Source organism: Microcaecilia unicolor, chromosome 3 (assembly GCF_901765095.1).
Source record: "Microcaecilia unicolor chromosome 3, aMicUni1.1, whole genome shotgun sequence".
NCBI lineage: Eukaryota > Metazoa > Chordata > Amphibia > Gymnophiona > Siphonopidae > Microcaecilia > Microcaecilia unicolor.
In genome coordinates this window covers 35,910,199-35,935,051 of record NC_044033.1, presented here as the reverse complement: position 1 = coordinate 35,935,051, position 24,853 = coordinate 35,910,199, and the positions used below count along the sequence as shown (strand labels likewise).

The following is a 24,853-nucleotide window of genomic DNA, read 5'->3' as shown; positions in this document are numbered from 1 at the left end:
GCCAAAGAGAAGGGGCCGCTTGTCCTCCGCCGCTGCCCCTCCACGGCAAAATCTCTCTTTACAATCCACAATGATTAATTACCTTCGCGGAGCACAGATATCAGGAACACCGGGAGCAGGTCCGCTAGGTCGACCGGGTGGAAATGGAACCATTTCGGAGACCGCTGGACTGGAGCTATCGCTCAGCCCCGATGATAGGGCACCTCCCCCGCAACCCTCGGGAGCGAGCACGTCGACGCCGGACCCTAGCAGGACGCCACCGAAGAGTGTAGTCGTCCATAGGACCGAGGAGGAGAGTCGAACTGCGGACAGTGCGGACCTTTTTTGTGAACTAGGTGCCTCTCGAGGGGGAGATATTACATCTAACAACCAACACCAGATGGAAGCTGTGACCGGAGATAAAGCACTACAGACCGCTGTTGCAGTTACAGAGGTACAATTTCCTAAATCCCAGAAACCTACTGAAATTACATTAGAGACTCTATACACTCTGATTGTGGACTTGGGGAGTTCCTTAAGTCCACAAATTAAACAATTATCTCAAGAAATGTCTAATATGGACCATAAGGTCCAACAGACTGAACTCAAGGTAGAGACAATATCGAATCGTCAAGAAGAATTGGAAAAACAAGTGAAAGAGGTTCATTTAAACCAAGAGACTATGATTAAAGATTTAATTTCCTTGAGGAGACGCACTGAATTCTTGGAAAATGTAACCAGAAATAATAATATCCGCTTTTTAAATTTTCCAAAAAAAGTTGGAGTTTTACCAAGGGAAATGCTTAGAAAGTATATTACTGAGACACTTGGCGCCTCAGAGGAAATGGTTCCACCATTTACACAAATATATTACTTGCCCCTGAAGCGCCAGGTGCCTCAAGAAAAGTCAGAATTAGATATTTCATTGATATTGGAATCCTCAGATACTGAATTAGTCCAAGCTTCTACTTTAATTGCCACAGTAGCCTTGTCGCCAGATAAACACTGGCTGATGAGACTTTTCTTCCAAAATAAGGATAAGAGTTTCCTTGGTTTAAAAGTTAGTCTCTTCCCTGATGTGACTAAGGAGACTCAAAAACGTAGACAGAGATTTTTACTTATGAGGCCTGGTGTAATTCAGTTAGGAGGTACGTTTTTTCTAAAGTACCCATGCAAATGCCTAGTTAAATATCAATCTAATAAATATGTGTTTTATGAGCCGGCACAGCTTTCTTCATTTTTAGCTGCAAAAGGACAAGGGAGTAATTAACTTAGAACCCTATATATTAAGAGAAGATATCTTCTATGAGCATCCGATAAAGGAAAGCTTCCTTAAATATTTTCTTTTGGAATCCATGATGTAATTTTTGAATCTCACTAATGTGGACTTTAATTAACATGCTGTAATTGTTTGAATATTAATTGGTTTCCTTATATAGTTGAACAGTGATGTTATTTACTTGACAAGTTTATTTTTGCTTGTTTTAATATATCTAAATTGATAAATAAAGAATTAAAAAAAAAAAGTAAACAATGTTAGAACTATTAGGAAAGGAAAAGAAGGAATAGAAAATAAAACTGAGAATATCATAATGCCTCTGTATCACTGAATGGGGAGTACACACTATAAAAGGTACAGCCACTTCTACAATTTAACCTGTGTTATCACAGAACTTAATCTGACCAAGGTTGTGGTACCAGCTTATGATGCCATATGGATGCTCTGTGCTAAAAGATTTTTGTCCTACCTTGCATCAGATAACAGTAATGACAGACTTTGATAGAATCTATCTAGAATTAGTCTGGTGGAATGCAGACAATATTGTATAAGGGCTCGTACCTCAATCTCCATTACCCTGCTCCCCATGGCCTCAAATATAAGACCATCTATGGCTCTTCTTTCCCTTATCTCAGCACTCAACTGTGGAATGGGCTGCCACGAGAGATCAAATTCACTTCAGACCACCCAACCTTCAAGAAGCGCTTCAGGACCTTCCTTTTTGGCAGAGCATACGCCACGAGCCCTACTGGAGCCACACCCTTTTAGCCCGCAGCTCACTCTGTGCTGACTTATCACCTACCCTCTCTTCCTTTTCCTCATCAGTTCTTTCTCTCTCCCACCTGTGCCCTTGTCTACCGTACTTTGTACTATTGTGTCACGTCGGTGGCCGTGACCCCTCTCAGACTCACCTTATTTCCTGTGGTCAGCTTCTGAGCTGGCTTCTGTCTGTTCTTTGTGAGTTAGTTCTGTCTCTGTGTGCTGGCTGTATTAGATTGTCGGTGTGCTGTCACCCGTTCCAGATTTCAGCTCAGTCCAGTCCGGATCTTCCAGGCTGCCCGACCCTTAGTTGCCTGGTGATTGTTGCACCTGAGTCTCAGCTGCCTGCTGGGCTTATTAGCCATTTGGAACCTCTCTGCCTTTGCCTTCGCATTGCGTCTAAGGCCCTGGTGTGTTGGTGCTTGTTGCACTTCTGCTAGTCCGGTTGTTGCCTGAGATTCTTGCCTGTTTCTAGTTAGTCTGTGTTTAGTTTAGGTTTGCTTGCTTTCCTTGCCTGGTTTCTTGTTTGTAATTCTGTGTTTAGTTTCTGTTTGTCTGTGTTCTGGCTTTGGGGCTGCTTGCAGCTCTTAGTTCTGTGTCTTGTTAGTCAGTGTTTGTTCCCTGTTTATTGGCTGTTCTGCCCTTTAGCTTTCCCTTCCTTGCCCAGTCTCCTGCCTTGCTGCCCATGTTCCTCCCTTTCCCCTCTGACCCTCAGTCCTTGTGCTGCCTTGCTGTTATCCAGTCCTGCCCTGTCCAGCAAGTCCTGCCGGCCACCTGAAGCCCGGAGCTCAACTCTGGGTGAAAAGTGGCCAAGTGCAGGTGAAGCCTAACTGCTTGCCTGAGATTTGCCTAGTCTCCAGTGTGGGGTGGTTTTGCCTGCCACTGCCACTCCTCGGCAGTGGCCCAAGGGCTCACAACCCAGTTCCTGCTTTGAAAACATGACATATTGATATTGTTGTTTGCTTATTAACTACTGTACGCCACATTGAGCCTGCCCATGGGCGGGAATATTGTGGGATATAAATGTCATAAATAAATAAAATATATTTATTGAATATATATTTATTTTAACCATTCAGACCCTACAATATACACTTCCCCTTACACTCACTCACTGCTCACATACCCTGAACATGCACATCCTGCCAATACATTCTCCTCACACACACACACCTCTGCACACATATCCTTAAAAAGTAACAGTTGAGTCCACACTTAGACTCCACATCCTTACACATACAAAGTCCCCTACCTCACACATATCCCCTCTTTTCCCTCCTTTCCTACACCCTGTGGTCTAACATCTGACTCTCTCTTCCCTCCCTCTCTTTATTCCTGGGCCCAGCATCTCTCTCTCAACCCCCACCAGGTTTACCTATAAACTTGCCTTTACTCGCAGGCCCTGGAGTATTCCTTCTACCTTATCCCATTGTCCTAGAAAAAAGAAGTTGCATCAGGGGATGAGGGGAGGGGCAAGTCCATCTTAATAATGGCTTATGCACTTCTTTTTTAGGAAATTATCCAAACCTTTTTTAAACCCCCACTAAGCTAACTGCTTTTATCACATTCTCTGGCAACAAATTTCAGAGTTTAATTACACATTGAGCGAAGAAATGTTTCTACACTTTGCTTTGAATTTATTACTCTGCAGCTTCGTTGTGTGCACCCTAGTCCTAGTATTTTTGCAAAGGTTAAACAACAGATTCATGTCTACCTGTTCCACAACTCATTATTTTATAGGCCTCTTATCATATCTCCCCTCAGCCGTCTTTTCTCTAAGCTGAAGAGCCCTAGCCGCTTTTGCCTTTCCTCAAACTGAAGTCGTCTAATCCCCATTATCATTTTCATAGCCCTTCTCTGTAACTTTTCTAATTCCACTATATCTTTTTTGAGATGTGGTTATCAGAACTGCACAGTATTTGAGGTGCAGTCGCACAATGGAGCAATAAAATGGCATAACATCCTTATTGTTGTTTTCGATTCCTTTCCTAATAATACCTAACATTCTATTTGCATTCTTAGCTGCCGCCACATACTCAGCAAAGAATTTCAACATATCAACGATGACACCTAGATCCCTTTCCTGGTTGGCAACTCCTAATGTAGAACCTTGCCATCACATAGCTATATAGTTCGAGTCAGGGGCGTATCTGCGTGGGGCCACAGGGGCCTGGGCCCCCGCAGATTTCGCCCTGGCCCCCCTGCCCGCCGTCAAACCTCCCCCGCTGCTTACTTTTGCTGGCGCCGAGGTCCGACCCGCAATCTCCGTTTTTCGTCTTCCTCCGTGGCCATGCTTCCAGGAAGTAACGCTGCAGTGCTGATTCGTTGAATCCAGTTCGGCGTCTGACGTCAGACGTCGAACTGGATTCAACGAATCAGCACTGCAGCGTTACTTCCTGGAAGCATGGCCACGGAGGAAGACAAAAAACGGAGATTGCGGGTCGGACCTCGGCGCCAGCAAAAGTAAGCAGCGGGGGAGGGTTGACGGCGGGGAGGGGGTGGAGAGAGGCGGCGGCGGCGGCGGGGGGGAGGGAGGCAAAAATGTGCCCCCCCTCTCTGGCTGTGGCCCCCCCTACCGCCGGATTCCAGATACGCCCCTGGTTCGAGTTCCTCTTACCCACATGCATCACTTTGCACTTGTTCACATTAAAACATAATCTGCCATTTGGATACCCAGTCTCGTAAAGCCTTCTTGTAATTTTTCACAACCCTCTTGCGATTTAACAACTTTGAATAATTTTGTGTCATCAGCAAATTTAATTACATCACTAGATCCTCCCATCTCTAGATCATTTATACATATATTAAAGAGCAGCAGTCCCAGCACAGACCACTAAGAGAATCCCAGTATCTACTTTTCTACATTGAGAATACAGACCATTTCCTATCCCATGACGCTCGAATTCCCTCTGGAGTCTTTCAAAAGGTACATACATAAGTAGTACATAAGTACATAAGTAATGCCATACTGGGAAAAGACCAAGGGTCCATCGAGCCCAGCATCTTGTCCACGACAGCGGCCAATCCAGGCCAAGGGCACCTGGCAAGCTTCCCAACGTACAAACATTCTATACATGTTATTCCTGGGATTTTGGATTTTTCCAAGTCCATTTAGTAGCGGTTTATGGACTTGTCCTTTAGGAAGCCGTCCAACCCCTTTTTAAACTCTGCTAAGCTAACCGCCTTCACCAATTTTCCGGCCATGAATTCTAGAGTTTAATTACACGTTGGGTGAAGAAAAAGTTTCTCCGATTTGTTTTAAATTTACTACACTGTAGTTTAATCGCATGCCCCCTAGTCCTCGTATTTTTGGAAAGCGTGAACAGACGCTTCACATCCACATGCCTTTTGAAAATCCAGATACACAATATCAACCAGCTCACCTTTATCCACATGTTTGTTCACCTCTTCAAAAATGTAATAGATTGGTGAGGCAAGGTTTCCATTCACTAAATCCATGTTGGTTTTGTCTCATTAATCTGTGCTTTTGAATATGCTCTGTAATTTTGTTCTTTATATCAGTCTCTACCATTTTGCCCTGCAACGATGTCAGGCACACCAGTCTATATTTTCCTGGATCACCTCTGGAACCTTTTTTAAACATCGGCGTTACATTGGCCACCCTCCAATCTTCCGGTACCATGCTTGATTTTAAAGATAAATTAGATATTACTAATAGTTCTGTAAGTTCATTTTTTCAATTCTATCAGTCCTCTGAGATGAATACCATCTGGTCCAGGCAAATTGCTACTCCTCAATTTGTCAAATTGCCCCGCTACATCCTCCAGGTTTACAGAGATTGAATTCTGATTCTTCAACTTTGAATACCATTTCTGGCACCGGTATCTCTCACAAATCTTCCTCAGTGAAGATCAAGGCAAAGGATTCATTTAATCTCTCCGCTATGGCTTTGTCTTCCCTGAGTGACCCATCTAGCAGTCCAACTGATTCTTTTACTCGCTTCTTGCTTTAAATATACTTTAAAAAGTTTCTACAATGTGTTTTTGCCTCCAAAGCAATCTTTTTTTCAAAGTCTCTGTCTTCCTTATCAGCGCTTTGCATTTGACTTGACATTCCTTATGCTGTTTCTTATTTTCAGTCGGATCCTGCTCCCATTTTCTGAAGGATTTTCTTTTAGCTCTAATAGCTTCCTTCTCCTCATTTTTTAACCATGCCAGCTGTCTTTTTGCCTTCATTCCCCTGTTTTTAATACATGGAATATAACTGGCCTGGGCTTTCGGTATAGTATTTTTGCACAGCGTCCACACCTGATGTAAATTTTTTACCTTTGCAGCTACTCTAAGTTTTTCTTCACTGTTCTTCTCAATTTATCAGACTCCTTTTTGAAAGTTAAATGCTAACGTACTGGATTTCCTGTGTGTATTTACTTCAGAGCTGATATCAAATCGAATCATATGATCACTGTTTTCAAGCAGCTCCAGCACCATTACCTCCTGTACCAGATCATGTGCTCCACTAAGGATTAGGTCTAGAATTTTTCCTTCTCTGGTTGTCTACTCCACCAGCTGCTCCATAAAGCAGGCCTTGATTTTGTAAAGGAATTTTACCTCCCTAGCATGTTCTGATGTTACATGTGTATTAGGGCTGTATATTTAACGTGCTAATAATGCGGTTAACGTGCTAAATGCTTAACTAGCATTAAAAAGTTTAAGCCAGTCTTAACGCATTCCTCTGCCTCCCCATTTCCCGAACCCAGCATTGCCCCATCTCATCGCCCTGTCCTCTCCCCCTTCCACTAGCTTAGTCATTTTAGAAGGTCTGGAGCTCGTGCGCTGATCCCCTGCTTCTCTCTTCTCCGTGGCTGTAGCAGCAGAAAGCAAAAGACAGGCGCAGGTTCTCCTCTGCGCACTGCCACTGGCTCTGCAGGATCCAGAAACAGGATGTAACTACCTGTTTCTAGGTCCAGCAGAGCCAGCGGTACCATGCAGAGGGGAACGTCCTTGTGCCTCTCTTTTACTTACTGCCGCTACAGCCTCGGTGAAGACAGAAGGGTTCAGTGCACGAGCGCCAGGCCATCTGAAATTAGTAAGCCATGTGGGAGGGGGAGAGGACAGGGAGACAAGATGGGACAAAGCTGGAAACGGGAGCCGGGGAAGAGACAGGGCAACAGGATATGGAGGATGAGGAAAGACAGGGCAACACAGGATATGGGGATGAGGTGAGACCGGGCAGTGCACACTATGGGGGAGAAAAGAGAGAGAGAGAGCAGTGCATGCTATGTGGAGGAGAAAAGATGGGACATGCAGGATATAGAGGAGAAGGCAATAATAGATGGTTGGGGGTAGGGGGAGATAGGTGTGGCAGTGAGGGATGATGGTTTTGTTTTTTTGTAATGGTGGAGGGAAAGGAGAGATGGAGTGATGGTAGATAGTTGGGGTCAGAACCAAGAGAATAATGTTGTATGGTGATGGTTTAACAGAGGGAAGAGATGGTGATACTGGACAGTTGGGGGGAGAGAGAAAGAGGTGATGCTGGATGGTGAGAGGAAAGAGATGAGTCAATGGTGGATGATGGAGAGAGAGGATCAAGTCTGGATGGTTGGGGAAAGAGGGAGAGAAAGGGGTGATGCTGGATGGCAGAGGAACAGAGGGGCAGATGTAGAAATGGAGGATGAAAGAAAAATGGGAGATGGTGGACATGAACAGAAGCTAGAAGAGAGGGGAAATGCACGCAGATGGCAGGGAAAGGAAGAGTGAAGGAAGGATTTGTAGCCCATGGATGGAGGGAAAGGGAAGAGTTGGAAACTAGAGACACAAAAAAGGATGCAGAAAAATAGAAGAAAGTTGGATGTGAAAGATGGAAATAGGGCAGTGAGTAAAGAAGAAAGGAGGAGAGAAAAGATACAGTGAACGGACAGGAGGTCTTGGAAACAGAGTTCAGAGCATAAAGACCGGGAAGCAGAACCAGAGACAGGGAACAAGATGATTACAAAAATAGGTGGGGGGGGGGGGGGGGGGGGGTCACGTGATGCTTGATAGCTGAGCAGACGTCTCATAGCCTGGCTCCGCTCCTGCCACTTCAAAACGTTTGTATTACCTGCTCAAACCTCCCCGAATCGGCTCAAATTCTACCAATCTGAGTGTCACAGCCTGGGGGGTCTCTCTTGAAGAGCTTTCAGGGCCCTACACCATTCCTGTAAGGTGTTATGCCAGTGAAGACCCCGCAGCTAGGAAGGAATCGCGCGCAGAACCTGAGCCCCAAGATGGTGGCACCACATGCAGACCCCCTCACCTCTACCTGTCTGAGTATCGCAGCCTGGGGGGCCTCTTTTGAAGAGCTTTCAGGGCCCTACACCATCCCTGTAAGGTTTGTGCCAGAAGACCCCACGGCAAGGAAGGAATTGTGCGCAGAATCTGAGCCCCAAGATGGCAGCACCACATGTAGGCCCCTCGCCGGCGACCATGCCTGCAGAGGCAATTCGAGAGATTGCGCAACAAATAGCAGCTCTCGAGGAAAAGTTTTGGTGTATCACATCAAAGAATCACTGGAGAGGCATCGTGTACAGCTGCAGCAGGCTGAAGAATGCATATCACGCCAAGATGACCGAATGGAGATCACGGACACGAAGATCACAGCTCTACAGCTAAAATACAAGCAACTAGCGCAACAAGTAGATGACCAGGAAAACAGAGGTAGGCGCAATAACCTCAGAATCATAAGCTTACCTGAATCAGTTATAGACAAAGAGCTGTGGTAATTTGTTGAACACTGGCTGCCCGGTCAGCTTACAGCTACCTGATAACGTGCTACATATTGAGAGGGGCCATAGAGTGGATATCAAGCTTCTCCTTCTTACCTACAAATGCACTCAGTCTGCTGCCTGTCATTACCTCTCTACCCTCATCTTCCCTTACGTTCCCGCCCGAAACCTCCGCTCACAGGACAAATCCCTCCTCTCAGTACCCTTCTCCACCACCGCCATCTCCAGGCTCCGCCCATTCTGCCTCGCCTCACCCTATGCTTGGAATAAACTTCCTGAGCCCTTACGCCAAGCTCTCTCCCTACCCATCTTCAAATCCTTGCTCAAAACCCACCTCTTCAATGTTGCTTTCGGCACCTAACCTTTATACCTTTCAGGAGATCTAGACTGCCCCTACTTGACTGACTGTACATTTGTCCTTTAGACTGTAAGCTCCTTGAGCAGTGACTGTCCTTCTATGTTAAATTGTACAGCGTTGCGTAACCCTAGTAGCGCTTTAGAAATGTTAAGTAGTAGTAGTATGCACAAGAGAGAGCAAAGCCCGCAGCCTGTCCTGGCTTGGATTCTTAACTATGCAGACAATGATGGATCACTTCAAGCATACCACATAAAAAGACCAGTAGAATTTAAAGGTAATAAAATCCTGCTCTTCCAGGACTACTCGACTCGTCTTTCCGACCAAAGGAGGCAAATGGGTCAGTACTGAAAATGCCTGTATGACAAGGGGGTACACGTTGTTTTATCTAGCAAAAGTGCGCAACCAGCATGAAAACAGGACTCTTTTCTTTACTGACCCTAAGGAACTGTGCTCCTTCATGGATAAACTGCTGTGAGCCTCCTATAATAATCTTACTCATTTACTCTGATCTCTCAGTGCTAATAGCAGCGCATCAAGTACACTTGGATTATAAGGTAAAATTATGTATCATACCTGATAATTTTCTTTCCATTAATCATAGCTGATCAATCCATAGACTGGTGGGTTGTGTCCATCTACCAGCAGGTGGAGATAGAGAGCAATCCTTTTGCCTCCCTATATGTGGTCATGTGCTGCCGGAAACTCCTCAGTATGTCGATATCAAAGCTCCATCCGCAGGACTCAGCACTTAGGGAATTACACCCACAAAGGGACACTCTGCCTAGCTCACCACCGCCGAAACGGGGGAGGGGAATTAACCCAGCTCATCCCCACACAAGTAAGGGAGGGGAATCCGTCCAGCTCATCCCCACGGAGCGGGGGAGGGACACCACCCCACCGATGCGGAGGGATCTGGCTTATCCTGCAACCGCAACCGCGGGAGGAGCTGACTGACCCTAACACCGCCGAAGCGGGAGGGGTACAAAGCTGCCCTACAGCCGCACGAAGCGGGAGGGAGCGCCGGCAGAATTTAGGTCTCAATCCAGCCCCGAAAAAAGGAGGGGAAAGGAATGCAGCAGCTCACTGTAACACAAAATCGTCTCAACTCCTGAAGAATCCAATTGAAAAAACTTGAACACGAAGTCCTCCTGAACAGGAACTGAAGACTAAACTTGAACCTGAAATGCAACCAGAATAAAAACAGTACAGATATCTGGGAGGGACTATGGATTGATCAGCTATGATTAATGGAAAGAAAATTATCAGGTATGATACATAATTTTACCTTCCATATCATCATGCTGATCAATCCATAGACTGGTGGGATGTACCGAAGCAGTACTCACCCAGGGCGGGACATAGAAATCCCTGACTGCAACACCGAAGCTCCAAATCGGGCCTCCGCCCGAGCAGCCACAGTCAAGCGGTAATGCCTGGAGAAGGTATGAGCCGATGCCCAAGTTGCCGCCTTGCAAACCTCTTCCAAGGAGACGGACCCGGCCTCCGCCATCGAGGCCGCCTGAGCTCTAGTGGAGTGAGCCTTCAGCCGGATAGGCGGCACCTTCCCCGCGGCCACATAAGCCGCTGCAATGGCTTCCTTGACCCATGTTGCCACTGTAGGCTTAGCAGCCTGCAGACCCTTACGAGGACCTGCAAACAGGACAAACAGATGATCCGACTTCCGGAAATCATTGGTCACTTCCAAGTATCTGATGATGACTCGTCTCACATCTAGATATTTGAGAGCAGAGTATTCCTCTGGGTAGTCCTCCCTACGAAAGGATGGGAGACAGAGCTGCTGATTCACATGGAAGCGAGAAACAATCTTGGGCAGGAAGGAAGGCACTGTGCGAATAGACACTCCTGCCTCAGTGAACTGCAGAAAGGGCTCTCGACATGATAGCGCCTGGAGCTCGGAAACTCTTCTGGCTGAAGTGATAGCCACCAAAAAGACTGCTTTCAACGTCAGGTCTTTCAGAGATGCCCTCGACAAGGGTTCAAAAGGCGGCTTCTGCAAGGCTCTTAGCACCAGATTGAGATTCCACGCAGGTACCACTGAGTGCAGAGGAGGGCGCAGGTGATTAACTCCCTTGAGAAAGCGCACCACATCTGGCTGCGAAGCCAGGGAAGCACCCTTCAGGCGGCCCCTGAAGCAAGCCAGAGCCGCTACCTGGACTTTAAGGGAACTGAGCGACAGGCCTTTCTCCAGACCTTCTTGCAGGAACGCCAACACTGAAGAAATTGGAGCAGTGAAGGGAGAAAGGGAGCCTGCCTCACACCACGATGCAAAGGTACGCCAAACCCTGGCGTAAGCAGTAGAAGTAGAGCGCTTCCTCGCTCTCAGCATAGTGGCGATGACCTTGTCTGATAAGCCTTTCTTCCTCAGACGCTGCCGCTCAATAGCCAGGCCGAAAGACCAAAGGGGGAGGGATCCTCCATCACCACGGGACCCTGATGCAACAGGCCCTGCTCCGCTGGCAGTCGCAGAGGTCCGTCCACTGAGAGCCTGATCAAGTCCGCATACCAGGGACGTCTGGGCCAGTCCGGACCCACCAGGATTACCCGGCCCGGATGCTTTGCCACCCGGTCTAGCACCCTGCCCAACGTGGGCCAGGGCGAGAACACATAGAGAAGCTCCTGTGTCGGCCACTGTTGGAGAAGAGCATCTACTCCCAGAGATCGAGGGTCCCGTCCTCTGCTGAAAAAGCGCGGCACTTGGCAATTGGCCGATGACGCCATCAGATCTAGGCTTGGCTGGCCCCAGCGCTTCGTGATGTCCAAGAACGCCTGAGCCGATAGCTGCCACTCTCCGGGATGGCGACTGAGACAGTCCACCTTGACATTCATGACTCCAGCAATGTGGGCCGCCGACAGCTGTTCCAGGTTCGCTTCCGCCCACTGGCATAGATTCATGGCCTCCTTGGCTAGAGGGGCGCTCTTGGTACCTCCCTGGCGATTGACATAGGCCACAGCCGTGGCATTGTCCCTTGCAGATGATCCCGCTCTGTATAAATAGGCAGGAAGACAACATGTTCTGAAGCATAATCGGCTTTTTTAAATGGCATGCTAGGCGACCCAGAATATCCTTAGCTAAATTGACCCACAATAGGTTTCGGGGGGGGGGGGGGGGGAGGTCCTGTTACCTGACTCGTGGGCATACAATGTCACTGTGCTCTTTCGTTGGATCCATGAGATTCACTCTGGGACCGATTTTTATGCTTCCGTTGATTTCTGGAATAGCTGGTGTGCTCCTTACGATCCTTTCGCAGTCCTGGAATCTCAGCAACCCAGGAGTTTGGGAGTAGCGTAGGGAAACCAATTTTTCAGCACAATAAGGAAAGAATGGAAATGGTGGAGAAGCCACAGAGAGGTGATGGGGGAGATGAGCCCTTTTTTGACCCTAGTGAGTAACCCAGACTTTCCCTGCTGGTTTGAATTCTGCAGTCTTTCAGCAATGGAAACGAGGAGGGTGTCGATATTTGGGGTATTTAAGGCAACTGGGGAGGTGAAAATTTTCCATCTTCGTGCATGAAATGTCCCCAATTGTTCTTTTTTTGCCTATCTCCAGGCGAGAGACTATATTCTCATATCTGAGCACCGCCATAAGGCTCAGGCAATTTTCCTACACTTAGATCAATTTTTTTAAAAGCCTTTCTCCTATTTTGAACAGACTATCCCAATGGTATTTATTTATTACATTTGTACCCCGCGCTTTCCCACACATTGCAGGCTCAATGCGGCTTACATAGTAAATATAATTATAAGGTATCAGCTGGGACACTAAGAAAGCTCCCCTTCTAATGCTATTAGCCAGGGAGTGGAGTAAAGACTTAGTAGAGAAGGTTTCAGAGGCTCAGTTGGGGGCTGCATTTGAGGATCTTCATACAGTGACCTCCACTCCAGAACTACAGGATATTCAATACAGAGCTCTGCATAGGGTGCACATCACTAAACATATAAAATAAAAAGAAAACTAAAATCACCAGACCACAAAGGTAAGAAAAATGATTTTATTTTCAGTTTAGTAAATGAAACATCAGTGAGAATTTACATCTTGCTGTCTATGTTTTGTAGTGGTGTATGTTAAATGGGTCCTCCTCAAAATTATCACTTTATGAGCAAGTACTTCAGAGATTTTTGAGAAAAAGGCCTCGAGAAACCCCGTGACGTGAAATACAAGTCACTCGGGGTTGGACTTCCCTCATCATTGGTCTGAAAAACCTCGTGATTGTATTATCATAAAGCATACTTAATTAGTTAGCTTTATGATAATAGAATCACGAGGTTTTTCAGGCCGATGATGAGAAGTCCAACCCCGAGTGAGTTGTATTTCAAGTCACAAGGTTTCTCGAGGCCTTTTCCTCAAAAATCTCTGAAGTACTTGCTCATAAAGTGATAATTTTGAGGAGGACCCATTTAACATATATACCTTGATCTGAATGTCATCAGTGTCTCACCCCGATTGTTTGTTCATTTATGTTTTGTAGTGAACAGGAGGAAATGTGAGTGGGGATATTTTGCGCGATTAATCGTGCGATCAAAAATTTTAACCAATATCTAACAATGTGAACCATCTTGAACAAGCAGTAATATTAATACTGGAATATAAATATTTTAACAAAGGAAGAATAGAATTTTAAATCTTCTGTGCAGAATTCACTGAATAGTACTATAAATCTACCACCTCTCCAAACTAACCTTGGGTATAAGGTGGTGGGGTCAATCTCCCAGCTAGCTCTTGTTGCCCAGTCTCTTTTCGATCTCCCCTTCACTTGCTCTTGTACCCAGGGTACACTCCTGTCCAGCTCACTTCCGTTACCCCCTTCCAAGGCTCAGCTTATCCTGACTCAACTCTGCCAAGGCTTGAAACCCTCTCAAGCTCACTTTTGTCTCCCACCTTCTAGGTTTGGCCATATCTCCAAACTCACTCCCATGCCCCAGCTTTCTTTCTTTCTTCCCCCACGCCTTTATTTCTCAATGCCTGGCTCATCTCCCTGCTGTGTCTCTGCTTCACTTGTCTTGGTCCTCACCACTTTCTCATCCTTCCTCTTCTTGCACAGAAACCACCTTGTGCCTCCCTTCTGTCATCCTGGACCAACATTATAACCTCCCGCCTCGCTGGGTTATGGGGAGCATGACCTCTTCAGGCAATGCCATTAACTTTTCCCTCCCTTCCTTTTCTGGCCACACAGTTTCCTTCCCTAATTACACAGGCCAGCCTTACCCTTCCTCTTCTGGCTGAATGGGCCAACCTTGCTACCTCCTTCCTTTTACAGTCAATTTCTGTGTATTAAACTATTATGAGCAGGTGGAGAATTCTTGCAATTTCTGCATTGAACAATATACACGAATTGTCCATAAATAACATGTCTCTCATCTAAGCAAAGCCACCTCTCAGCAATTTACAATAATACATATACAATGTAATCTAAACTAAAACCACCAGTTAAAATTCAAGTAGCATTGCAAGTATTCTCAGAGAGCTGATCACAAGTAACCTACAAAAGCACGGGAAATTCATTCTATACAAGCTACCATTCTGCTGTAAATATCCAAAATTTATGTACTGTACCTTATCATACTGGCAAACTATTACATTGTCTGTATCAAACAGGTCAGGCACTTCCTGCTCACTGACATCATCCCCTGAATTTAAAGGATCCTAAAATTTAACAAAAACAGACATCATCATACACTTCTTACAATTACCAAACAAATCTAGTGACTGCTTTTTAGAAAAAGGACATTTCACCAATTGTTTTGAAGACCTTACAGTTACTTCTAGTCATGTAGTTGCAGTATAAACCTAGTCATGTTGATGAAAGTATAAAACATCTTCCCAGTGCCATAAATGTTAAAAGCGGTTTAACAAAACAATGTGCAAACCTAACTGCATACCAAATATAAAAAGTTTAAGAAATACCTTCAAACCCAAATCTCATCTCTTCCCATTGCCCATATCCTCTCACCAATCTAAGTATTCCCCCAACAAACAGCCACCACCTCATCTTACCCTTTCAGATGTTCTAAAAATGGGAAGGAAACACAGATTAATACATAAATTTAATTATACAAATCTCATTGAACATCCCCTTAAACTGCCACAACCTAAACAAGCAATTAAACGGAAGATGAGACTGCCACTAAAATATAGCTGGAAAGCGATGACAACAAATGCTTGCAGTCTAAGCAACAAAGTTCATGATCTGGAAGCCCTCATTTTAAGAGGCAGACTTAAACGTTGTTGCTATCATAGAGATATGGTTACGTGATTCCCATGAATGGGGTGCAAACATACCAGCCAACAATCTATTTAGGAAGGATAGAGATGATCGAAAAGGTGTAGTAGCATCTCTGTACGTGAAAAACTACTACTACTACTATAAATCATTTCTATAGCGCTACCAGTCGTACGCAGCGCTTCACAATTGAACATGAAGAAAAAGACAGTCCCTGCTCAAAAGAGCTTACGATCTAAATCAGGACAGACAGACAGGACCAATAAGGATAAGGGGAGGACAGACAGATGGGACACAAAGGGAAAGGGACTATTGAAGAGAGGAAGACAAGATAAAGGTTAAGAGCAAGTGACAAGGAGTCAAAAGCAGCATCAAACAGGTAGGCCTTTAGCCCGGATTTGAAGGCGGCCAGGGATGGAGCGAGACGTAACGGCTCAGGAAGCCCATTCCAGGCATAAGCTGCGGCGAGACAAAAGGAACGGAGTCTGGAGTTAGCGATGGAGGAGAAGGGTGCAATTAAGAGAGATTTGCCTAGTGAACGGAGTTCCTGGGAAGGAGTGTAGGGAGAGATGAGGGTGGAGAGGTAGTGAGGGGCTGCAGAGTGAATGCACTTATAAGTCAATAAGAGGAGCTTGAATTTTATACGGAAACGGATGGGGAGCCAGTGAAGTGACTTCAGGAGAGGGCTGATATGGGCATAACGACTTTGGCGAAATATTAGTTGTGGAGCAGAATTTTGAACAGATTGAAGAGGAGAGAGGTGGCTGAGTGGAAGACCTGTGAGAAGCAAGTTGCAGTAGTCTAAGCGAGAGGTGATGAGAGTGTGGATGAGGGTTCTGATAGCGTGTTCAGAAAGGAATGGGAGTGGGATATAGCACCATTCACGGAAGAAAGTGTTTACGAACAACTTGAAAAACTGAAGATGACAAAGACATGGAACCGGACAGGATCCATCCCCGGATATTGAGGGAACTCAGAGAGGTTCTGGTGGGTCCTCTTAAAGATTTGTTTAATAAATCCTTGGAGACAGGCAAGGTTCCGTGGGATTGGAGAAGAGTGGATGTGGTCCCCCATTCACAAAAATGGTGACACAGAAGAAGCTGGAAACTACATGAGGGTAAGCCACACTTCAGTTATTGAAAAAGTAATGAAGCAATGCTGAAAGGACAGTGAATTTTCCGGAATCCAACAGATTACAAGATCCGAGACAACGTGGTTTTACCGTAAGTCATGCCAAACGAATCTGATTGAATTCTTTGACTGGGTGACCACAGAACTGGATGAAGGATGTTCGCTATTATCTACTTAGATTTCAGCAAAGCCTTTGACACGGTTCCTCATAGGAGACTCTTGAATAAGCTTGACAGGTTGAAGTTAGGACCCAAAGTGATGAAGTGGATTAGGAACTGGTTGACAGACGCCACAGGGTGGTTCACTTGGAGGAAGGAAAGGTGAGTAGTGGAATGCCTCAAGGATTGGTGCTGGTGCTTATTCTGTTCAATTATGTGTCAGCGACATAGCCAAAGGGATAGAAGCTTTTTTGCGGATGACACCAAGATTTGTAACAGAATGGGCACCCCGGAGGGAGTGGAAAACATGAAGAAGGATCTGCAAAAGTTAAAATTCAATGCAAAGAAGTGCAGAGTGATGCACTTAGGGAGTAAAAATCAAAGGGAGCCATATGTGTTTGAAGTGAGATGCTGATATGCAAGGACAGGGAGGCCATTGAGGAGATAGGATCCGAGGATCTGAAGGCAATGAAACAGTATGACAAGGTGGTGGCCATAGCCAGAATGATGCTTGGCTGGATAGAGAGAAGCATAACCAGCAGAAGGAAGATGGTGTTAATTCGGCCCCACTTCGAGTATTGTGTTCTGTTTTGGAGGCCATATCTTGCTAAAGATGTATTGTCACGTCTGTGGCCGTGACCACCCTCAGACTTACCCTGTTTCTGGGAGTCAGTGGCTGTGCTGGCTTCTGCTTGTCTCTGTGTCTGTCTCTGTCTTAGTTTCTCTCTGGCTCTGTGTGCTGATTGCCCTACTGAACCTCACCTGTGTGGGCTATGCCTCTTCCAAGATGGCTGCCGCCGACTCCTCTATGCCAGTATCCAAGATGGCTCCCGCTGGGCTGACTTCTCTGTGTGCCAAGCCTCTGTTTGGATGCAAGGTGATTGCTGCAGCTGTGCCTCTGGTGTGGAAGGGCTTTATTAATCACTTAGAGACTACAGCCCTTGCCTTTGCATTTCGTCTAAGGGCCCTGGTATGTGGAGTGCTCTGTTCACTGCTACATTGTTTGCTCTGTGTTCGTTCCTAGTGTATGACTAGCTAGCTTGGGCACAGCTTTGCTTGTTAGCCTGTGTGTAGCTTTGCTAGTTCTCGGTGTTTGTTCCAGTGTATGACTTGTTAGCTTGGGCACAGCTTTGCTTGTTAGCTGGTGTATAGCTTTACTAAGTCTCCTGTTTGCACTGTGTATGTTTCCAGTGTATGACTTGTTAGCTTGGGCACAGCTTTGGTTGTTAGCTGATGTATAGCTTACTAGTCTCCTGAGTTTGCTCTGTGTATGTTTCCAGTGTATGACTTGTTAGCTTGGACACAGCTTTGTTGGTTAGCTTGTGTATAGCTTTACTAGTTCTCCTGAGTTTGCTTAGTGTATGTTTCTTGTGTATGACTGGTTTGCCTGGGCATAGCTTTCCTATTAGCTTGGGTACAGTTTACTAGTCATTGTGTTTAAACCTGCCTACTGCCGGAACCCGGACATTCCCTGCCTGTCTGCCTTGCCTTCGCCTAGGTGCCAGGGGGCACTCCTGGATCCTCATTCCTGCTGTTCCTGCTTGCAAGTTCCAGTTCCGGTTTTTCCTGTAAGCCCTGCCGGCCGCCCGAACCTGAGGGCTCAACCCTCGGGGAAAGGTGGTTAAGCGTAGGTGAAGCCTAGGTCCAGTGTGTTCCAGTCCCGTATGTAGCAAGACAAAGACAAGGGAAGACACAACTCCAAAGGGGAGGCGGGCGGGTCTGTGAGAACAATCAGCCTGCTGTCCTCGGAGAATACCTTCTACAGGTATGTAGCATTCGCTTTCTCCGAGGCCAAGCAGGCTGCTTGTTCTCACTGATGGGAGTATCCCTAGCCCCCAGGCTGACTCAAAATAACAAACATGGTCAATTGGGCCTCGCAACGGCGAGGACATAACTGAGATTGACCTAACAACTTATCCAACTAACAGAGAATGTAGCCTGGAACAGAATAAAACATGGGCCTAGGGGGGTGGAGTTGGATTCTAAACCCCGAACAGATTCTGAAGCACTGACTGCCCGAACCGACTGTCGCGTTGGGTATCCTGCTGCAGGCAGTAATGAGATGTGAATGTGTGGACAGATGACCACGTCGCAGCTTTGCAAATCTCTTCAATAGTGGCTGACTTCAAGTGGGCCACTGACGTAGCCATGGCTCTGACATTGTGAGCCGTGACATGACCCTCAAGAGCCAGCCCAGCCTGGGCGTAAGTGAAGGAAATGCAATCTGCTAGCCAATTGGATATGGTGCGTTTCCCCACAGCCACTCCCCTCCTATTGGGATCAAAAGAAACAAACAATTGGGCGGACTGTCTGTTGGGCTGTGTCCGCTCCAGATAGAAGGCCAATGCTCTTTTGCAGTCCATTGTGTGCAGCTGATGTTCAGCAGGGCAGGAATGAGGACGGGGAAAAAATGTTGGCAAGACAATTGACTGGTTCAGATGGAACTCCGACACTACCTTCGGCAAGAACTTAGGGTGAGTGCGGAGGACTACTCTATTATGATGAAACTTGGTGTAAGGGGCCTGGGCTACCAGGGCCTGAAGCTCACTGACTCTACGAGCTGAAGTAACTGCCAACAAGAAAATGACCTTCCAGGTCAAGTACTTCAGATGGCAGGAGTTCAGTGGCTCGAAAGGAGGTTTCATCAGCTGGGTGAGAACGACATTGAGATCCCATGACACTGTAGGAGGTTTGATGGGGGGCTTTGAGAAAAGCAAACCTCTCATGAAGCGAACAACTAAAGGCTGTCCTGAGATTGGCTTACCTTCCACACTGTAATGGTATGCACTGATTGTGCTAAGGTGAACCCTTACAGAGTTGGTCTTGAGACCAGACTCAGACAAGTGCAGAAGGTATTCAAGCAGGGTCTGTGTAGGACAAGAGCGAGGATCTAAGGCCTTGCTGTCACACCAGACGGCAAACCTCCTCCATAAAAAGAAGTAACTCCTCTTAGTGGAATCTTTCCTGGAAGCAAGCAAAACACGGGAGACACCTTCTGACAGACCCAAAGAGGCAAAGTCTACGCTCTCAACATCCAGGCCATGAGAGCCAGAGACTGGAGGTTGGGATGCAGAAGCGCCCCTTCGTCCTTTGTGATGAGGGTCGGAAAACACTTCAATCTCCAGGGTTCTTCGGAGGACAACTCCAGAAGAAGAGGGAACCAGATCTGACGCGGCCAAAAGGGAGCAATCAGAATCATGGTGCCCCGGTCTTGCTTGAGTTTCAACAAAGTCTTCCCCACCAGAGGTATGGGAGGATAAGCATACAGGAGACCTTCCCCCCAATCCAGGAGGAAGGCATCCGATGCCAGTCGACCGTGGGCCTGAAGTCTGGAACAGAACTGAGGGACCTTGTGGTTGGCTCGAGATGCGAAGAGATCTACCAAGAGGGTGCCCCACACTTGGAAGATCTGGCGCACTACTCCGGAATTGGGCGACCACTCATGAGGTTGCATAATCCTGCTCAACCTGTCGGCCAGACTGTTGTTTAAGCCTGCCAGATATGTGGCTTGGAGCCACATGCCATAACGGCGAGCCCAGAGCCACATGCTGACGGCTTCCTGACACAGGGGGCGAGATCCGGTGCCCCCCCTGCTTGTTGATGTAATACATGGCAACCTGGTTGTCTGTCTGAATTTGGATAATTTGATGGGACAGCCGATCTCTGAAAGCCTTCAGAGCGTTCCAGACCGCTCGTAATTCCAGGAGATTGATTTGTAGATCGCGTTCCTGGAGGGACCAGCTTCCCTGGGTGTGAAGCCCATCGACATGAGCTCCCCACCCCAGGAGAGACGCATCCATAGTCAGCACTTTTTGTGGCTGAGGAATTTGAAAAGGGCGTCCCAGAGTCAAATTGGACCAAATCGTCCACCAATACAGGGATACTACTACTACTACTATTTAGCATTTCTATAGCGCTACAAAGCATACGCAGCGCTGCACAAACATAGAAGAAAAACAGTCCCTGCTCAAAGACAAAAAATAAATAAAGTAAGCAAATCAAATCAATTAATGTGAACGGGAAGGAAGAGAGGAGGGTAGGTGGAGGCGAGTGGTTACAAGTGGTTACGAGTCAAAAGCAATGTTAAAGAGGTGGGCTGTCAGTCTAGATTTAAAGGTGGCCAAGGATGGGGCAAGACGTAGGGGCTCAGGAAGTTTATTCCAGGCGTAGGGTGCAGCGAGACAAAAGGCGCGAAGTCTGGAGTTGGCAGTAGTGGAGAAGGGAACAGATAAAAAGGATTTATCCATGGAGCGGAGTGCACGGGAAGGGGTGTAGGGATGGACGAGTGTGGAGAGATACTGGGGAGCAGCAGAGTGAGTACATTTATAGGTTAGTAGAAGAAGTTTGAACAGGATGCGAAAACGGATAGGGAGCCAGTGAAGGGTCTTGAGGAGAGGGGTAGTATGAGTAAAGCGACCCTGGTGGAAGATGAGACGGGCAGCAGAGTTTTGAACCGACTGGAGAGGGGAGAGGTGACTAAGTGGGAGGCCAGCAAGAAGCAGATTGCAGTAGTCTAAACGAGAGGTGACAAGGGTGTGGATGAGGGTTTTGGTAGAGTGCTCGGAAAGAAAGGGGCGGATTTTACGGATGTTGTAAAGAAAGAAACGACAGGTCTTGGCAATCTCCTGGATATGAGCAGAGAAGGAGAGAGAAGAGTCAAAGATGACCCCAAGGTTTCGAGCTGAGGAGACAGGGAGAATGAGAGAGCCATCAACAGAAATAGAAAACGGGGGGAGCGGGGAGGTGGGTTTGGGGGGGAAAATGAGAAGCTCAGTTTTGGTCATATTTAATTTCAGGTGGCGTTGAGACATCCAGACAGCAATGTCAGACAAGCACGCTGAAACTTTGGTTTGGATGCAAGGTGAGATATCAGGGGTAGAAAGGTAGATTTGGGAGTCATCAGCATAGAGATGGTAGGAAAAGCCATGGGATGAGATTAATGAACCAAGGGAAGAAGTATAGATAGAAAAGAGGAGGGATTTGAGAAAACTCATGGACAGGTGGATCACGTCCTCTAGATCCCCAGCAGCTTGAAACCACTGGGAAGCTAGGGTCCATTGAGCAGATCGCATGTGAAGGCGGGCCATGGGAGTCACATGGAGGCCATGTGGCCCAGCAATCTCAACATCTGCTGAGCTATGATCTGCTGGGACGCTCGCACCCGAGAGACGAGGGACAAGTTGTTGGCTCTCGTCTCTGGGAGATAGGCACGAGCCATCCGAGAATCCAGCAGAGCTCCTATGAATTCAAGTCTCTGTACTGGGAGAAGACGCGACTTTGGATAATTTATCACAAACCCCAGTAGCTCCAAAAGTCGAATAGTCATCTGCATGGACTGTAGAGCTCCTGCCTCGGATGTGTTCTTCACCAGCCAATCATCGAGATAGGGGAACACGTGCACTCCCAGCCTGCGAAGTGCTGCTGCTACTACAGCCAGGCACTTCGTGAACACTCTGGGCGCAGAGGCGAGCCCAAAGGGTAGCACACAGTACTGGAAGTGACGTGTGCCCAGCTGAAATCGCAGATAATGCCTTTGAGCTGGCAGTATCGGGATGTGCGTGTAGGCGTCCTTCAAGTCCAGAGAGCATAGCCAATCGTTTTCCTGAATCATGGGAAGAAGGGTGCCCAGGGAAAGTATCCTGAACTTTTCCCTTGACCAGATATTTGTTCAGGGCCCTTAGGTCTAGGATGGGACGCATCCCCCCTGTTTTCTTCTCCACAAGGAAGTACCTGGAATAGAATCCCAGCCCTTCCTGCCCGGATGGCACGGGTTCGACCGCACTGGCGTTGAGAAGGGCGGAGAGTTCCTCTGCGAGTACCTGCTTGTGCTGGAAGCTGTAGGACTGAGCTCCCGGTGGGCAATTTGGAGGTTTCGAGGCCAAATTGAGGGTGTATCCTTGCCGGACTATTTGAAGAACCCAACGGTCGGTGGTTACAAGAGGCCACCTTTGGTGAAAAGCTTTCAACCTCCCCCCCGACCGGCAGATCGCCCGGCACGGATACGTTGATGTCGGCTATGCTCTGCTGGAGCCAGTCAAAAGCTCGCCCCCTGCTTTTGCTGGGGAGCCATGGGGCCTTGCTGAGGCGCACGCTGCTGACGAGAGCGAGCGCGCTGGGGCTTAGCCTGGGCCGCAGGCTGTCGAGAAGGAGGACTGTACCTACGCTTACCAGAAGAGTAGGGAACAGCCTTCCTTCCCCCATAAAAACGTCTACCTGAGGAGGTAGATGCTGAAGGCTGCCGGCGGGAGAACTTGTCGAAAGCGGTATCCCGCTGGTGGAGCTGCTCTACCACATGTTCGACTTTCTCTCCAAAAATGTTGTCCGCTCGGCAAGGGAAGTCCGCAATCCGCTGCTGGATTCTATTCTCCAGGTCGGAGGCACGCAGCCATGAGAGTCTGCGCATCACCACACCTTGAGCAGTGGCCCTGGACGCAACATCAAAGGTATCATATACCCCTCTGGCCAGGAATTTTCTGCACGCCTTCAGCTGCCTGATCACCTCCTGAAACGGCTTGGCTTGCTCAGGAGGGAGCTTGTCCACCAAGCCCGCCAACTGCCGCACATTGTGAGGGTCAACTTGAGGGGCACGAAACGGCGGCAAAACAAGACCGTCCCGAGCGCGGACAAAAGAAGACTGACGAGCACGAGCCGGTTCGGGCGGGAAGACGGCCGCACATGGGCGCGCGAGGACTAGCAAAGGCCTTTGCTAGTGAAGTTTCCGATTGGAGGGGCTGCCGTGGACGTCACCCATCAGTGAGAACAAGCAGCCTGCTAGTGTGGGCAGACATATACAGTCTGTGCTGGGGCTGGTGGTTGGGAGGCGGGACTAGTGCTGGGCAGACTTATACGGTCTGTGCCGGGGCTGGTGGTTGGGCGGCGGGGCTAGTGTGGGCAGACATATACGGTCTGTGCCGGGGCTGGTGGTTGGGAGGCGGGACTAGTGCTGGGCAGACTTATACGGTCTGTGCCGGGGCTGGTGGTTGGGCGGCGGGGATAGTGCTGGGCAGACTTATACGGTCTGTGCCAGAGCCGGTGGTGGGTGGCAGGGATAGTGCTGGGCAGACTTATACGGTCTGTGCCAGAGCTGGTGGTTGGGAGGCGGGGTTGGTGGTTGGGAGGCGGGGATAGTGCTGGGCAGACTTATATGGTCTGTGCCAGAGTCGGTGGTGGGGGGCAGGGATAGTGCTGGGCAGACTTATACGGTCTGTGCCAGAGCTGGTGGTTGGGAGGCGGGGATAGGTCTGGTCAGACTTATACGGTCTGTGCACTGAAGAGGACAGTACAAATAAAAAAAGTAACACATATGAATTTATCTTCTTGGGCAGACTGGATGGACCATGCAGGTCTTTTTCTGCCGTCATCTACTACGTTACTATGATATTATCTCCCCTCATCCGTCTTTTCCAAGCTGAAGAGCTCTAACCTCTTTAGTCTTTCTTCATATGAGAGGAATTCCATCTCCTTTACCATTCATATGAGAGGAATTCCATCCCCTTTACCATTTTGAGCGCTCTTCTTTAAACCTTTTCTAATTCTGCTATATCTTTTTTAAGATAGTGACCAGAACTGAAAGCAATACTCAAGGTACGGTTGCACCATGGAGCGATACAAAGGAATTATAGTATTTTCGATCTTATTTACCATCCCTTTCCTAATAATTCCTAGCATCCTGTCTGCTTTTTTGGCTGCCGCCGCACATGGAACAGACTTCAGTGTATTATCTATAATTTCTGGTTGTCACAGATGCTTCTTAGTCTTGCCACCTTAGTACTTGTACTTCTTTCATGAAAGCTTCAATGTGCATGCATTTATTACATGAGTCCAGAATCTTGCTTTGGGCCAAGCAATCAGTCTGGACAGAAGCAGAGGCTGTAATAAGAGCCACAGCTTTAGGAGTCCTCTGTTTCTTTGCTATACTACAAGTGTAGGAGCTATTTGCACCTGTGGATAAAAGAAATAAAAAGGCCTGCCAAAGTCCCAACCTTATTTATCCTCACCTGTTCTTTAAGTTATAGGAAGTAGGTAGTTTTATTGTGATATCTGTTCAAATTTACTCTGTGGGTGTAGCTCAATGTACTTCTTTGCCTGTTGTTGGGATACATTGTGATTCAGCTTATCCTGTCAGGTTTTAGGAATTTTTATTTTTTCCTGATGTGTAGTGTTTGGTTAGGCCTAATTCAAGGGATTAATCTTACAAAGTAGAGACCGCGAATGAAACTGATCTCAATA

At 47.4% G+C, this 24,853-nt stretch overlaps 1 protein-coding gene across 1 annotated transcript in view; it reads right to left on the bottom strand.

Annotated features, from left to right (window-relative positions):
• Positions 1-24,853, bottom strand: part of GTF2A1L (general transcription factor IIA subunit 1 like) — a 185,966-nt gene that overhangs the window by 29,877 nt on the left and 131,236 nt on the right. The window contains exon 8 of the mRNA XM_030195835.1: positions 14,669-14,758. Coding sequence (XP_030051695.1) covers positions 14,669-14,758 — 90 coding nt within the window. The remainder of the gene's footprint in view (positions 1-14,668; positions 14,759-24,853) is intronic.